Source organism: Bos grunniens, chromosome 11 (assembly GCF_055505025.1).
Source record: "Bos grunniens cultivar Pamir isolate PY7600 chromosome 11, Bosgru_T2T1.0, whole genome shotgun sequence".
Classification (NCBI taxonomy): Eukaryota; Metazoa; Chordata; class Mammalia; order Artiodactyla; family Bovidae; genus Bos; species Bos grunniens.
Genome location: NC_141175.1, coordinates 82,851,482 through 82,869,333, shown reverse-complemented (window position 1 = coordinate 82,869,333; position 17,852 = coordinate 82,851,482). Strand labels below are relative to the sequence as shown.

Genomic DNA, 17,852 nt, shown 5'->3' with positions numbered 1-17,852 from the left:
ATTTATTACCTGTGTTCCAGTTTCAGGAGAAAAGGACAAACGACGAAAAAATAAGCATGTGGTGGAAATTTTTAATACAATTTTTAATAATAAACTTCCTTGTTGTATCCAGTGATAGTTTGTATTCAGCCCGTTTTCTTACATAGCTATAGTTATGTGCAGTGGTCAGTATTATGTACAGTAGTGACTTAGTTTAAACCAGATGAGTTTGTTAATTTATGATGCAGGGGCTTTGTGTTTTGTTTTGAAATAGCCCAGAAGGAAAATCTACTGCGTCCATATAAGACTACTGGCCCAATGCTGTGAATTCAGAATAATTTGAAGACCAGTAAGAAAGTAGTTTCTAATTCAGTTTTAAATTTCAAAGTTAGTCTGATATTTTTGAGGTAGAATTAAATTTCTCAGCACATACTGTAAAAATTGAGTATGAACAAGACAATCAAAAGCCAGTCTGAAGTCAGAAGGTATCAGAATGAACTAGATTAAGAAATGTTACTGTCAAAATTATATTTGAACATTATTCATTATTATCATGTGATTACATTGTACTATTTACATTTGTTTAGCATGTTCTTAAACATGCTTTCTTTGTAGATTATGCACCTTATAGTAAATTTTAAAATGTCCTTTGGTTAAAATAGTTGCAATTTTATACCTTTTCAACTCTGGAATCATTGTTTCCATCTGTTTTGTAATATTGTCAAAAGTGTTTGTGCAGTATAAGGATGCTTATCCAAGTGTGATCAGGGATAGCGATGCTTCATTAACCAAGAGTCAGTGTGGAATCATGTGAATTTATAAATAAATATCTGAAATATTTTATTTTAGCTTAAATATGTTCACATGGGCTTCTGTGGTGGCTCAGATGGTAAAGAATTTGTGTGCAATGCAGGAGACCCAGGTTCGATCCCTGAGTTGGGAAGATCCCCTAGAGAAGAGAATGGCTACCCAGGGCTCCAGTATTCTTCCCTGGAGAATTTAATGGACAGAGGAGCCTGGTGGACTACAGTCCATGTGGTCACAAAGAGTCGGACACAACTGAGCGACTTTCACTATGGTCATTTGTCAATTTTTTAATGAAAGACTGAGTCTCCCCCTTTTTCCTCTCTTAAATATGCATATCTCATTAGACTACTTACTGTCTTGTGTAAAATACACCCATAAATTGTTTTTTATAATTTTTAGTTTCACTTTTTAAGATAGAATAAGAAACTTAAAATTCTTGCAAAATGGTATTACATAGAAACTATCTTTTTTCTGTGATTTTTTTCTTAATCTCTTGTAATTGTTTCACCTACACAAAATTTAGCAGCAGTTCTTTTAGTAACTCATTTTTATTTGGTCTTTGCAAAGCATTCAGCTTAGTTTACATAGAAATTATTCTCTTTTCTATGTACATTTTGTCAGTTTTCTTTGTATTTTATTAACTTAATCATTAAAATAACAAATACAACTGGCATTAAGAAGTTCAGGGGGGAAAAAAAAAAGAAGTTCAGGGGAAAAAACACAGTTGACTCTTGGTAAGTGTAAAACTCAACTGGTGAGAGCAGAAGTGTACAAAAGAAATAGGAATTAGAGCATAACCTACAGAATGTGAGCATTTAGTGTTCCTTGGGTGTCAGTGTGCTTAACCAGAGGTAATGGATAGTGTCACTAATGCTCTGATTTGGGTAAACTGAAGTCAGTTAAGAGAGCTTTTACTGTCCCCCCAAATTTGCTAGGATGGCATAAGGCATTAGAGGCCAGTTTGGTCCAAAGGGGCAATCTTCATAGGATATGTTGTCTTAGAATTATAACAGATTCTTTACTGAAGATTTTAAGAGCTTCCAGAATTCTTAAAGAAATATTTTCATTATTGAATGAAAGCAGTGTAAATTGTATTAGCTGTATGATTTAGGATTTTGAATTATATAATAGTAGTAACTTTTTCCATCATTTGATATCTTTTTTGTTTAAATATGTGTTGTTCCATGTTATACTTTATTTTACAGTGGTACAGAAAAAAAGAAAGAAAAACCACAAGGACAGAGAGAGAAAAAAGAGGACTCTCACTCTAATGATCAAAGTCCACAAATTCGAGCATCACCTTCTCCCCAGCCCTCTTCACAGCCTCTCCAAATACACAGGCAAACTCAAGAAAGCAAGAATTCTACTCCCACCAAAAGGTTTTAACTGACCCCAAGTACAGAGTTAGGGAATGGTTGTAATGATCCCTAAATTCTGTGACTTGAGAAAAAGTTGGCTATCCATGGATTCTAAGAGAAAAACTTATTGACTTTTTCCCCTTCACTTCTTTATGGCAGTAATCTGTATTTTAACACATTGGGGAATGATATTTTAAAATTATCATTCAAAATCTATAAGTTAAAACTTGAGGAAAAAGCTAAGTTATAAAGATGAAAGGAAGGCAAAGGTAACCTACTCTAAAACCAAAACATTTTAAAATTACAGAATATTAAAAATATATATATAACTGCATTAATTTATAGCCATGGATAAAAAATTGCATGTGTTCTTATGCTCACCATATTTTGGCATCATTACAACCTTCAGCTTGTCAGGGTCCTTCACAACATACGGCTCTTGACTGTGACTGCATCTCAGTTTCAGTTTTGGGTTTTGGGAGGATAAGTTCTTGCTTGAGTAGAGAATTGAATTCATTTCTCCTAATCTTTTCTATGCTAAAGGCTTGCTTGAGGGCTTCTCTCTGTGTCTTAATAATTAATATTTTAAAGTTATGAGAAGGGGAGAAGGGAGAAACCTTCTAACAATGTGTGTGAGCCTAAATTGGGGGTCCAAACTTGCATGCTGGGAGTTCAGCACTACAGCTACCTTGTAATCAAATATTTAGACCAACTTAATGAAATTTGCCTGCTTTAGGGATGTTGATTCAAGCTTTATAATTAGGTATAGATATATTTTATCATCATACTTCCACTTGGAAATCTTAGGAAAATATTAAACCATTCCCAGAACTGGCTAGGATTTTAATAAAAACAAATGACATCCATTCCTAAAAGATTTTTTAATATATTTTTATTTGATTAGCTTACTATTTTGCCTCAAATCTCTAATGGAAAATTTGGGAAAACACAACACCCTTCACTTGATTGATGCATGTTTAACATTTTTAAAATGCTTTGTGTGTCTCACGCAGATTCTTATCCTATCTTAATGGTTTGTAATTCTTCTGCCTGATCTAATGTGGAGTTTTTCTTGGATATAGCTTATTAATGTTTTGCAGCCTTGGATTGTATGTGATTAAAGGTGGCTTTTTTGTAATCAGTCTCTTTAAGGTTCTGATTTGACTTGGCATCTTTGTCCCAGATCTCTTTTTTCAGCTTCTTAAGGTCTCCTGGAAATGTGCTTGCCATTCTAAATTTCTCTTTGAATGTACTATTACAAGATGCATTGAAGACTGGATGAGTTGTAGGGCAGTTAACAGTGCAGCAAAAGATTCATTTATAAATCAAAATATTTCAGTTATAAATATATGGGATTAGTTTTGATAATATCAAAACATTCCTGTATTAAAATGTGTTTATTTCTGATCATGGGTAAAGTTGAGAGATACAAAGAAGAGTTTTGCTTTTAGTCCCACAATTATTTAGAAATTGTCATTTGTACCATACATAATTTAATTACACGAGTACATAAAAAATGAAAATAGCCTTGTCATGATTTTGAATAAGTTTTTTCACAAGTTCACACAATTTCGTAAATTATGAGAGAGAGAGTAATTATTCAGATTTAAGCACATGAGTGTTCTAAAAATCGAGTACTATTTATTCTAGCCAGTCTTTTGAAAAATAGTGATAATTAAAAAACAGACTAGATAATTGCCTTGTTTAACTCCTTCACTCATCCAAGCACCGAACCTTTCAACTAATCATTCTTTGTCTTTTCTGGATTAGCTTTAAGAAAATGTTAATTGCTGCTTATATGTTCTATTCAAATTGTCAATTATATTTCATTGCTATGCATAGAATTTTTCTCTAATAAATTAATATGTTTCTTGCAGCATAAAACGACCATCAACAGCTGAAAAATCACATAATTCATGGGAAAATTCAGACGATAGCCGTAATAAATTATTGAAGGCAGTTTCAACATCAAAATTAATATCGAAAGTTATAAAAAATACAGACAAGTAAGTATTATACTTCTATCTGAAAATTACTAGTTCTTTTACTATCAGGTTTGCATGTACAGTTATATGCCTTGTTTGAATCGTTTTTAAAAATCTGTATTTATAATTTATATCTTTTTTCTTCTAAGTACATTTTTTCTTTTGTGTTCTTTAAAAAAGGCTATGTCTTCCTGTTAATGCTTCTCAACTCATAATAAATCTCAATAATGTCATAAAATTTGAGTATTTTTCATAAATTCTTTCTGTGTTTTACTATTTAAGTGATCCTAATGGAATATTCCTTGTTTTATGACACAGTGTATATTAGTAGTTGAGACCAGAGAGAAACTTTAAAGAATACTGATGCCTGCATTTCACATCTGCAAATTTATTTGGGTTGTAGCCTAGACATTAAAGCTTTTGCAGTTTTCAGGTGATTATAATGGTGAGCCAAATAAGGTTATGAAATAAATATCTTTGAATTCCTTTTGTAGGCATAAAGATGTCATCATCAACCAAGGTAAATTAAAAATCCTTTTTAAAAAATATTTTTTCTAAATCATAAGTTTCCCTCTTGATAAGAATATTGACTTATTTTCATTCAGTGTATTTTATTTATTAGCTCACAATAACAAAAAGAAGCATATTTTATAGTCATCTAAGAAAATCTCTTAATTTTTATTGTAAGATATGTCATTTTTGTCTCAACCAGCAAAAATGTCAACCCGTGAAAAAAACAGCCAAGGTAAGAATAAGCTACGCAGTTGGTCGCCTTCTTAGTTAATTTCTTTCTGGATCTCTTATTTGGCTTTTCATTATTTATACTACCTCACTTTCCTCTTAATGAAGAAAATACGGTAATTTGAACTAGTGAATCCAAACACTTTTCCACTTCTGTGAGCTCTGAAGAGTCAAAGTCAACAGTAGAAATAAATATATCATCACAAAGCAGTATAAAATACCAAGGGGAGTTTCCCCCCTTTAAAAAAAAGAAAAGTACTTAGAAAAGCCATTTAAAAGATTGATAAATTTTAACTCAGTTTCCTGTCTTGCCAACTTCATTGCAAATAATCACTCATTTCTTGAAGCTAAGATTTAAAATGTAATGAGTCTAGCAAATCCATTTCCTCTTAAATTTTTCTTTTATATTAATTGTAATTTCTGGCTACTTGCTGTTGTTGGCTTGTTCTGACCCAAAAAAGGAGAGCAGACTTTCTGTAAATGTGTATTTAATTGCAAAGTAGGTAAGATTTGTACATCAGTTTTACATTCCCCTTCAATTGCCTGCAAATTTAATTAAAGCATGCTATTCTAAGTAAAAGCATGTCCTTCCTGTGCATGCTTTTTACAGCTAATTTCTGTGTGTCATAGTTATCTTTATTTTTCTACGCTATTATATTAACCATATACCATGTGGTTAAAATTTTTGTTAGACATTTAACTTGATTTCTATAGATTTTTACTTTCTTTGATTCTACTAAGAAAGTGTTTGTGATCTTCTTTGGGTCATTTGTTTTTACATAGAAATTCTAAATAAAGTTGATTTTTGCTACTGTTTTCCTTCAGTTAGGTCTTATTTTCTCTTTCTTAATTAAGTACAGATTAATGGTTGAAATACCTTAAGGAAAAGTGAAAATTTATTTACAAAGCCAATTCTTTCTATGTGCCAAAACATTAAAAAAAAAGAGAGATAATGATAGATAGTGAAAGGAGCAGTGAATGGAGAGTGTCTGTGTTTAATATTTGGCTCTATTGTATAGCAATCTTGTGACATAGGCAAAATGGCAACATCTTTGGGTGTTTTTCTAATCTGAGAATAGTAACTATAAAGCTTATTTCACAAGACTGCTGAATATGTATGGAAGTACTTTAAAAACAGAAAACACTGTACCTATAAAAAGGTGCTACTATTATTACATGTTTTGCTAAAGAACTTACATTTCATAAAAATCCTTATAGCTATGGTAAATGAGAAAGGGCTACCTCTCTGTCATGCTGTGGTATGCCCCTTGGAAGGAAAAGGGAACTAACTTATGCGTAGTAGGTCATAAGTGAGTGGTTTGTGTTGGTGACAATTTTCAAAACCATTCAAATAGGCAGATAAGTAAATGTATTTAAAAGGGAAGAGTTTTGCTAGAGAAGGATCACCAAAGTGGGGAAGAAAGGATGGAATGAAAAACTGAAAAAGGATATAGAAAAATCAGTTAAATTCTATGACAGGAATTGTATGTGGCTCTAGTGCTAAAGAATCTACCTGCCAGTGCAAGAGACATGAGATGAGATTTTGATCCCTGGGTCAGGAAGATCCCCTGGAAAAGGAAATTGCAAACCACTCCAGTACTCTTGCTTGGAAAATTCCATGGATGGAATTGTTCCAGATGTTGAAATTTAATAATGTCAAATGTTGCTTGCATTAAGCCTTATTTTTGAAATTTGAGTTTGTTCTTTTCCCACTTTAATCAGCTATATATATCATTAGAGTGTATTTTGAAGGAGAACTCTTACACTTCAGCCTGCTACATAATTCAGGTCTGACTGAAGCAGAACCTGTGCAAAGAAGTAGATGGTTCTAGAGATTGCAGGTAGGGTATGAGAGGTAAGGAACAGAGGGAATCTATGAAGGCAAGCTTGAAAGTGGGTAAGAGGCATCTACTGAAATAAGGGACATTTGAGGAGGAATAGATGTGGAGAAAAGAATAGTTTGGTTTTGAACAGTTACGCTTGAGTTGCCTGTAAATCTTAATTTACTTGTAGAGATGTGTAACAAACAATGTACTGTAGATCTTTAACACCTGTAGTTGAAGTCAAGACTGATTTCAGATTTACTTAACCTGTAATCAAAAGCAGATTAATCAATCTTGTCTTTGTTTTCTTATCTATAGTTGAGACAACAATAAAAACCCTTGAAGGATTATTATAAAAATTAAAGATAATGAAGTGTCATAGCACATGGCACATAGTACCAAATAAATTTTCGTTATTATAAATGTAACAGTAAAACTTTGCACTTAAATATGTGGAGTTAAGATGAAAAGATGACCATTAAATAGATGGTCTTCACTTGATGTAAGTTGTAGATTTAGTATTCATTTTGCATAATATATTTCACAGCACATTTTCTTATACTTTAGCTATTTAAAGTATCTCATTTTTGGATAGTCCTTTTAAATGTGATTTATTAGTTCTCTGGCTCTTTTTTGACAGTGACAAGTGTGACTTGTTCTAAGCCATCTGCTTTGATTTGGGAACAAGCTGATTTACATTTGGTATACATAAATGAGTGGTAGCAGAGAAAGCTTGACCTGAAAGGACTGTGTTCTTTAAGCCCAGCAAAGTAAAAGAGCAGTAAATCTGCATATTCTGATCAGCACTTTGAAGAAAGGAAACCATGGTTGAAAGCAGGAGGAGGTGAAATGGGGTGTACACAGGGCAATCGCTCGTCTAGGTGCACTATACCATATTGTCTGAACTCCGTGGAACTTATATGCTCCCTATAAGAAACAAGTGATAACTATTTAACATATCAGGAAGTAATACACATTGAGGAAGAACAGGAGAGGGGAGAAGTGCTATTTTGTATAGAGTGATTAGGGGAGACATACAGTGACATGGAGTCACCTGAAAGGAAGTAAGTGAACAATTGGGTATCCAAAGAAAAGAATTTCATGAGCAGAGAAAATTAGAAATACATAAGCTGAGTTAAGAGCCTTCTTGCTGTGTTAGGAGCAGCAAGGAGGTCCTTGATCATAGTGTGCATACAATTCTGTATTTGTTAACCACTCCACTTATACAATATAGATTCATTCTAAGCAAGAGAGGCGTCATTAGACACCTCACTTAGGAAAGGAAAGCAATGTTATTTAGTGGAAAGAGCATAAGAATAATAAGCATGAGACCTAGTTAGGGGTGAATCACAGAAATTTAAAGAATCAGAATATCACAGTGACTACAGTTATGAGTGTTGCTTAGGAAGAAAGTAAAATTTCATTTGCCAGAGGAAATTATGAAAAAAAGATAAAACATCCTTCATCTGTTAATAAATTTTTCACTCCCTCTTGGGATCTTGGATCTCCGTTTCCTGATATATACTTTGGCTTAGACTGCATATTGCCAAGAATCTCTTTAATCACTTTATGAAAGCTCTTTCTTCGCAACAAATAGAAAATGGAAGACAGCCCTTCATACCTTCTCTAACTCAGGTTTAATCTACCTCTGAAGAGTTTGACTGCAGGTGCTTTTGCTTAGTGCTTAGTATTGTTTTCTGACCTGTTGGCTCCAGGCATGTTCTGTCCTAAAACCTGATCACATCTGTGTAAAGTGAGCATTGTATCTGAAAACATAGCTAAAATTTACTGCAAGAATATAGAGTAGCAGTGTCCTACTGACACTGTTAACCTGCTGAGAGGGTGTGCAGTTTGAAACAAACCAAAGAAATCAAAAGCCCTTGAGCTACAGATAGAATCTTTCCTTGTTGTTTCCAAGATAATATCCAGAACTTTGCAATTCCAGAAGTTAGAAAGAAGGATGCTAACCTTAAATCTATGGTGGCTCAGATGGTAAAGCATTTGCCTGCAATGCGGGAGACCCGGGTTTGATTCCTGGGTCGGGAAGATCCCCTGGAGAAGGAAATGTCAACCCACTCCAGCACTGTTGCCTGGAAAATCCCATGGATGGAGGAGCCTGATAGGCTACAGTCCATGGAGTCGCAAAGAGTCGGACATGACTGAGCGACTTCACTTTCCTTTCAAGCAGAAGGGAAGGAAACCAAATATTGCACTTCCAAAAAATATACTTAGTACTAAAATTTACCTATTGGCATATGTTAAATAGAATATATAAATATTACTTAGATATCTAGGTCTTGGCTTTGTCCAAGTATATTCTCTGTATTTAAAAAGAAACCAAAAAGGAGGGGACATCTCTGTTGGAAATTTTTTTTTTTAAGCAGAGATCTGATTTCTTGTTGTTAGTGACAGTCATCTAGATTAAAATGTATTTCAGGGCTGTCCAATTTTTTAAAATACAAACCACCCCAACTTCTAGAATATGTGTTTTTGACATCCTCTTTGCTTATTTTCAGCTGAGAAAAAAGCCCCGACTGCCCCTGTTTGATGATTCTAGTGGTAAAGAACTCACCTGCTGATGCATGAGACATAAGAGATGCAGGTTCAGTCCCTGGATTGGAAAGATCTCCTGGAGAAGGGCCTGGCAACCCACTCCAGTATGTTCCAAGGACAGAGGAGCCTGGCAGGCTACAGTCCATGCTGCTGCTGCTGCTAAGTCGCTTCAGTCGTGTCTGACCCTGTGCGACCCCATAGACGGCAGCCCATCAGGCTTCCCCATCCCTGGGATTCTCCAGGCAAGAACACTGGAATGGGTTGCCTTTTCCTTCTCCAATGCATGAAAGTGAAAAGTGAAAGTGAAGTCACTCAGTCGTGTCCAACTCTTAGCAACCTCATGGACTGCAGCCTACCAGGCTCCTCTGTCCATGGGATTTTCCAGGCAAGAGTACTGGAGCAGGGTGCCATTGCCTTCTCCACTACAGTCCATAGGGTCGCAAAGAATTGGACACGACTGAAGTGATTTAGCATGCCCCCTTTGAACATGGAGAATATGAGTTTTCATGAGAAATTCTAGTCTTGTACATATTTATTTTGTTGTGTTTGAAGACGTTTCACCCATACTGAATTTTCACAACTCTAGGTAGAAGTTTTCTGTTTTGTTTTTTTAATTTAAACTAGGAAATACAATTAACTGGAAAATATTCATTCCTTAGCCATGCCGGTTAACTGAGCTAGTACAGTTAGAAATCCATTCTATCTGGAAATGACATTCAGACTCCATGTTGTGTTGCTCATTCTATCAGTTGTTACTGTTTTCCTGAAGTGCTTTGAAAAGAATTCTGAAACTTGTGATTAGCGTAGCAGAAAAGAGGTACAAATCATCAGAACATATGAGAGTGCAGGAGAAGACTCAGGGAATTACATACCACATTTCTAAGCCATACTCACGGTTGATTCTCCAAGGAACAATTTCACCAAAAATATTCTATTGATTATTTCCTTTAATAATGCTTTTTAAACTTTTTAAAGATTTTAACCTTTCTAAAAATATATGCAAATAATACAACAAGCACCCATCTACTGACCCCCCCCAAATTTATTCAGATCAGATCAGTCGCTCAGTCATGTCCGACTCTTTGCGACCCCATGAATCGCAGCACGCCAGGCCTCCCTGTCCATCACCAGCTCACAGAGTTCACTGAGACTCAACGTCCATCGAGTCAGTGATGCCATCCAGCCATCTCATCCTCTGTCGTCCCCTTCTCCTCCTGCCCCCAATCCCTCCCAGCATCAGAGTCTTTTCCAATGAGTCAACTCTTCACATGAGGTGGCCAAAGTACTGGAGTTTCAGCTTTAGCATCATTCCTTCCAAAGAAATCCCAGGGCTGATCTCCTTCAGAATGGACCGGTTGGATCTCCTTGCAGTCCAAGGGACTCTCAAGAGTCTTCTCCAACACCACAGTTCAAAAGCATCAATTCTTCGGCACTCAGCCTTCTTCACAGTCCAACTCTCACATCCATACATGACCACAGGAAAAACCATAGCCTTGACTAGACGAACCTTTGTTGGCAAAGTAATGTCTCTGCTTTTGAATATGCTATCTAGGTTGGTCATAACTTTCCTTCCAAGGAGTAAGTATCTTTTAATTTCATGGCTGCAGTCACCATCTGCAGTGATTTTGGAGCCCAGAAAAATGAAGTCTGCCACTGTTACTGTTTCCCCATCTATTTCCCATGAAGTGGTAGGACTGGATGCCATGATCTTCGTTTTCTGAATGTTGAGCTTTAAGCCAACTTTTTCACTCTCCACTTTCACTTTCATCAAGAGGCTTTTTAGTTCCTCTTCACTTTCTGCCATAAGGGTGGTGTCATCTGCATATCTGAGGTTATTGAGATTTCTCCCGGCAATCTTGATTCCAGCTTGTGTTTCTTCCAGTCCAGAGTTTCTCATGATGTACTCTGCATAGAAGTTAAATAAACACGGTGACAGTATACAGTCTTGACATACTCCTTTTCCTGTTTGGAACCAGTCTGTTGTTCCATGTCCAGTTCTAACTGTTGCTTCCTGACCTGCATACAAATTTCTCAAGAGGCAGGTCAGGTGGTCTGGTATTCCCATCTCTTTCAGAATTTCCCACAGTTGATTGTGATCCACACAGTCAAAGGCTTTGGCATAATCAATAAAGCAGAAACAGATGTGTTTCTGGAACTCTCTTGCTTTTTCCATGATCCAGCGGATGTTGGCAATTTGATCTCTGGTTCCTCTGCCTTTTCTAAAACCAGCTTGAACATCAGGAAGTTCACGGTTCACGTATTGCTGAAGCCTGGCTTGGAGAATTTTGAGCATTACTTTACTAGCGTGTGAGATGAGTGCAATTGTGTGGTAGTTTGAGCATTCTTTGGCATTGCCTTTCTTTGGGATTGGAATGAAAACTGACCTTTTCCAGTCGTGTGGCCACTGCTGAGTTTTCCAAATTTGCTGGCATATTGAGTGCAGCACTTTCACAGCATCATCTTTCAGGATTTGGAATAGCTCAACTGGAATTCTGTCACCTCCACTAGCTTTGTTCATAGTGATGTTTTCTAAGGCCCACTTGACTTCATATTCCAGGATGTCTGGCTCTAGGTCAGTGATCACACCATCGTGATTATCTGGGTCGTGAAGATCTTTTTTGTACAGTTCTTCTGTGTATTCTTGCCGTCTCTTCTTAATATTTTCTGACATTTTGCTTTATTTAACTCAGGTTTTTTGTTTTTTGTTTTTATTCATCTTCCCCTCCCCCCCAGCTATACCATGTGATATATCTTAGTTCCCCAACCAGGGATCTTAGTTCCCCAACCAGGGATCAAAATCATGCCCCCTGCAATAGGAGCTCAAAGTCTTAACCACTGGACCACTGGGGAAGTACCTTTTTTTTTAAAAAAAAGAAAACATTAAAGATAAGTTGAAATCTCTCAATCCTGTTTAATTAAAATTTTGTAGATAAGTTTTTATCTTTCTCCTTGGGCCTCTTGATTCTCTTTCTACTGTAGTTAATTGGGAAAGAGCTAAAGGGATAAATATTTTGGTATCTGGAATTTCTTTTTTAAAAAAAATTAAATCCAGCTTGGTATATTCAGATAAAGTAAAGAATTTTTTTCATTTATTTAGTGTTTAAGATAACTTTTCCTGGAGATATAAGTGAGTGATTTGAGGGACTTTTTTAAAAACCATATTTTGCTTAGTTTAGAAATGTTTTAAGCAATATAGCAAATCTTTAGAAGTTCTGTGTGCCTTACGTTGTTGAATAGATTCATTTCCCTTCTTTTTACCAAAGAAACCCTTGTTCACACAATAAAAATAATCTGAAATGCTTAAGCAAACTCCCATATCTGATATTTTCAAGTAATTCTATTACAGTCACAGTTGTAAAAAAAAAAAAACGCAAAGAAATCTGACTAAAGGAAGTTTAGGTTTAAGAAAGCAGTTAACTACAGATTGACTTACTACTGTAATCAGTATGTGTTGGGCAGCAGATACATAAGATTCGGTTATGTTTCTCTGTTGTAGGCTCCTAAGAGTCTAGGTTCACATCTTTTACATCTTCATTGTGTACCCTCACCCCAGCCCCATGTATCAATAATTAAGAATTTAATAAAATTTACCAGCTAGTAGAACTCTACCTATAAAACAAGGGAAATTAAGGTTTTAGCATTTTGTCAAATTTTTCAGATCTGTGTTCTTGCCCAAGCCATTAAAACTAACTGTATAGTATTTGACAAGCACCGCAACTAGGAATTTTTTTTGATGTGCAAAATAAGGTTAGATCATATATCCTAAATTTATGACTCTTCTTTTTATTTTGAAGTCTGCATTTTATGATCTATTTTTACAGCTAGCCCTTTGAAAAGGACTGAAATTAAGATTTTATTATAGCATATATCAACTTTCTTATTCAAAATCCAAAGATCCTTTTATAAATTATGTAGTTTCATTGGAATTTTAAAAAAATATTACTGTAGTGTAAAACTTGAAATATTTTGTTTAAAAATAAATTTGTTTTAAGAAAAGATTTTAGCTTTCCTTAAATGGGTTTTTGCCACTTTGTACCATAAGATTGTGGATAGTATTTCTAGCATCTTGTTTACTGGCCTGTTCTGCAGCTCTGTGCTTTGGGGGAGTAGAACTGGTAGTATCTGAGGGAAAGCTCATGTTAAAGATCCTGCAATTTTCTGTTTGCTGAAATTGGGTAGAATCACACTGCCGCATTTTAGTGAAATATAAAACCCAAATTCAGTTGTAGAGGGGGAGCCTTTTAGTTCTAAAAATCATGAAATACAAATAAAAATGAATTTCTAAAGTGAAAACTTTGAGAGAAAGATGCTTTAAACTGTAAGCATTCTAGAAGGTCAGAAGGCTTTCTACGGGCAGTGCCCATTACATAAATAAGTACAAATCATAGTCCCAACCCTTGAAGCTCTGCTGCTGTTGTCTTTGAAAGGTTTTTTTTTTTTTTCCCCTTTAATATCTCTAGGTGCAGAAATAGGGAAAGCTATTAAAAAAAAAAGACACAGAAGGATAAGAGTCTTGGATAAGAGTGCAATTTTCTTCTACACTTTTCCTGAATTTTTCCTTTTGTTATAATCTGTGAAAGATTAATAAATTTTGATGAGCATCTTTTAAGCATATAATATTGATAACCAGTTGTTTATATCAATATGAGTCATTTCAGCAATACTTTTCTCAGAACACCTGAGAGTAACTATCCCAGAAAGTTTGGATTAGGGAATATAAAGATCATTTGGCAATTTGGAGCACTTTGGAAGATAAGACAGCCCAGGGGGGATGCTAAAGTAGAAGAGTTAACAGCACGTGAGGAGACTGAAGGGCGAGGACTAAGAGGTGTGCATGAAGGACATAGAAATACAGTATTTCATATTTTTATCTAACATTCATTGTTCCAAAAGATAATAGAGCAGAAACATCATTTTGTTCTCTTGTACTCTGATTTCCTAGTGTTGGGAATTCAGGGCTTAAGCTAATACTATTTGCATTATAAGTAAGCTACATTATCAGTTAATTGGACTTCTGTAGCCTAAGGACCTCACCACTGTCTGAACAGTACTGTCCAATGGAAATATATAAAGCACATATAATTTTAAATGTTCTAATAGCAACATTTAAAAAAAAGAAAATTTCACAGGTAAGATAAGTTTGGGCTTCCCCAGTGGCTCAGTGGTAAAGAACCCACCTGCCAATGCAGGAAACCAAGGTTCAATCCTTGGGTCGGGAAGATCCCCCTGGAGAAGGAAACGGCAGCCCCCTTCAGTATTCTTGCCTGGAAAGTCTCATGGACAAAGGAGCCTGGCAGGCTGCAGTTTGTGGAATCACAAAGAGTCAGACACAACTCAGTGACTAAACAACAACAACAAGATTAATATATTTAATCCAGTATATTCAGAATATCAATGGGTGATCAATGTACAAAACCATTAATGAGTAGCCCAGTGGTTAAGATGCTGTGCGTTCAATGCAGAGGGTATGGGTTTACTTCCTGGGCAGGACACTAAGATTCCACATATCATGAAGCTGGGGGTGGAAGGCGTGGGGGTGGGCGGAGGAACATTAAGGAAACCTTTTACTTTTTTTTCCATACAAACATCATCAGACTCTCCTGCCTATTTTATACTTAGAGCATGCCTCAGTTCACACTGCCTGCCTGCTAAGTGTTCTGCCAGTGACTCTTGTTCCGAATTGTGCAGATCTAGAACAATAGTTTAGAAAGAAAATATTTCACAAGTTCTAAATAATAGACATTTTGGGACACAGTCTAGGAACTCATTTGACCTTTCTGAGCCTTGGTTTCTCCTTCTGTAAAAACAGGTGTTTGGACTAGGTGAGCTGTAAGATTTCTTCCAGTTCCAACATTATATGTATCTAGAGAAATGAACTGATAAAATTTATTAACAATATCCCACACAGTTTCTTGTGTTTTTGTTTTATTTATTTTTCCTTACACAATGTGACTTGGAGGATCTTAGTTCCCTGATCAAGGATTGAACCTGGGGCCTGGCAGTAAAAGCACTGAGTTCTAACCACTAGATCACCAGGGAATTCCCTGAATTTCTTCTTTTATAATTAAGCTATCAATCATTGATCAGATTCAATTAAGAATATTTATTTTATTTGGGCATAAGCTAGTAAGTGGTAAAGCTTAGATTCAGATAAGGATGGCCTTTATCACAGTGCTTGCATTCTGTCCACTATACTGTATACCCACCCTCTCAGTACCAGGAATTTTCACAGTGTCAAAATAGATAAAATGTTGAGATGAATTACATTTCAGGAAGCAGCAGCTTCATTATTGAATACAGATAGCCCTATGCTGTGTTTACTAATTATCAAGAGATAGATAATCATTTATTTTTCTCACATTTCTGGACCAGCACACTTTATTAATATATTAATTAATATTACTAACCTTATATGCTTTTTTGACCAGTCCCATGGCCCCTCTTCCCCTTGACTTTCATGCTGGTGTCCAATGAGGACAGCCAGAAAGCAGCAGTTGGGTAAAACAACTGAGTTGTTTAGCTATAAGGTCAAGAAACCTGACACACTCAAAATGTTTGCAGTGAGAATTTGACTCACTAGTGATTGAGGAGGAAAGAGGTTCTTCATCTATATATTCTGTCTAACTCCCAAGGTAAAGACTCTATTCTTAGTTTGCAAACTAGTGAGCTCTATGTAGGCCAAAGGTGTGTTTTCACATGGTATTCTCCCTCTTTGGCAAAGGAGTAAACATTTAAAAATTAGGAGACTTCACAATAAATTATAGATTTTCTGTTTCTCTTAAAAAATGAGAAGCTCTAGCAGCACTGGGCCCACATTTTTCCCGAGGTTGATTAACTGCTGCCTCCCTAAGATGGGCCTGGTGGATACCAGTGCCCCCACCCTAACTGGTCATCCCGTATGCTCCCAGGGCTCTCAATTTGCATTTCCTGCCTGGCCTATAGACACTTGAACTTGTGCCCCCTGTATTAGTGGCCCAGATAGGACCCTCAGAATTCTAGCTTATTTGCCTGCAGTTGCTGTTCTTTGGTCACTCTAAAGCTTTTGAAAAGAGATTGTGGAGTGTTGAATCATGTATTATAAGCAGTTCCTAGACAGTGTTTAGAATGCTTACAAATCTAAAGGGAAGGAAAGAAATAGTTGTCAAGACCTCATACTTTACAGTGTAATATCTTATTTGTCCGATCAGAATTTCAAATGGTAAGTAGTAGTATCATTTTATTTATTAGGAATATGAGGCCAGAGTCTTATGGCTAGGAAGAGGATAAAGCTGGCATTCAAATCCCAGACAGTGTTTCTCTAACGCTCAGGCTCTTTTCCACTATAATGTGTTCCCCCACTCAGTTACCAGAATTGTTCCCAGTGTCTAGACATATACTCAGCCTCCAACATGTATACCGCCAATTTATAGACAGGAAAAGGATTTTCATCCTAACATGCATTGCCATTTTTATATTGTATTAGAAAAGTTCGCAAGCATAGATACAGCTACTTTGCTTATACTTGATTGCTTGTGCTGCTTTACAGTTGCTGAAGGAATCAGTGCAATATTCTGAGCTGTCTCTATTAGCAGAAGTGAAGTTGCTCAGTCGTGTACGACTCTTTGTGATCCCATTGACTGTAGCCTACCAGGTTCCTCCATCCCTGGCATTTTCCAGGCAAGAATACTGGAGTGGGTTGCCATTTCCTTCTCCAGGGGATCTTCTTGACCCAGGGATCGAACCCAGGTCTCCCACATTGCAGTCAGATGCTTTACCCTCTGAGCCACCAGGAAAGCCCCTATTAGCAGAGGAGGGCACTTTTCTTTTCTTTGATGCTGTCCTAACCCATTCCCTTTGCTGGATATACAGTCTCTTTTAACTGGCAATAGAAACATCTATGAAATATTTTTTTTCCATTCAGAAAGCATTTATGCTATACACCTCTGACCAGTGAATGACCTTGGAAGAAATTTCACAAGACAGGATATTTCCCTTTAAGGATTTATTTTCTTTAAAAAAAAAAACTAGAGGGAAAATTATGTAACAAATTGACACCTAGAAGAAAGTGGACTTTACAAAAAATGACAAGGAGATACAAATAAAGATGATTGCTGAAGGGAAATAGTTACAGCTGATAACTAAATCATTTAGTTATCATCAAAGTCCAGGAAACAGAGCCCACTCTTAGATTCAGAAGTAACAGAGACATACATCATGTGGTGTTAAAAAGTTGTGGCGTGGGAGGTCTTAGCCTGTTCTTAGATCAAACCCTGAGGCTGAGCACACTGTAATAATAATAAAAATAACTTGAACTTCTCACCCATAGCAAGTACAGTTTAAAAGTCTGAAGAAATACTTACAAACATTCAGCAAATGGTTTTTTTCCTCTTGTTTTCATGGTTTGTGTTACATAAGCTATTGAATTATCTACACTTCTTCTTAGTGGCTTACGTCATTCATTATTAGATGTCCTAAGGTTGATTCAGCCTCTGATTGATAATCACACTTTGTTTCTAACATGATTTTCCTATCGTAGCAGACAAGTTAGCAAGTTCTAGACAGTGCCTATGCATTTGTATGCAGTCCCTTATTTTCTCCTTCCCCTTTAGGTTCTTTTCTAAACACTT

General features: G+C 36.0%; 1 protein-coding gene across 15 annotated transcripts in view; it reads left to right on the top strand.

Moving 5' to 3' along the window:
- The window catches only part of EML4 (EMAP like 4), a 155,081-nt gene that overhangs the window by 84,226 nt on the left and 53,003 nt on the right, over window positions 1–17,852 (top strand). For 4 of the 15 annotated variants that reach the window (XR_015137087.1, XM_086327279.1, XM_086327275.1 and 1 more), the window contains 4 exons: window positions 1,992–2,165; window positions 4,022–4,150; window positions 4,624–4,649; window positions 4,818–4,874. Coding sequence is in view for 13 of the 15 variants with exons in the window: in XM_086327279.1 (XP_086183405.1) it covers window positions 1,992–2,165; window positions 4,022–4,150; window positions 4,624–4,649; window positions 4,818–4,874 (386 nt within the window). In the remaining 2 variants the exon portion in view is untranslated. The remainder of the gene's footprint in view (window positions 1–1,991; window positions 2,166–4,021; window positions 4,151–4,623; window positions 4,650–4,817; window positions 4,875–17,852) is intronic. The other 11 variants (XR_015137088.1, XM_086327282.1, XM_086327280.1 and 8 more) reach the window with 5 other exon arrangements.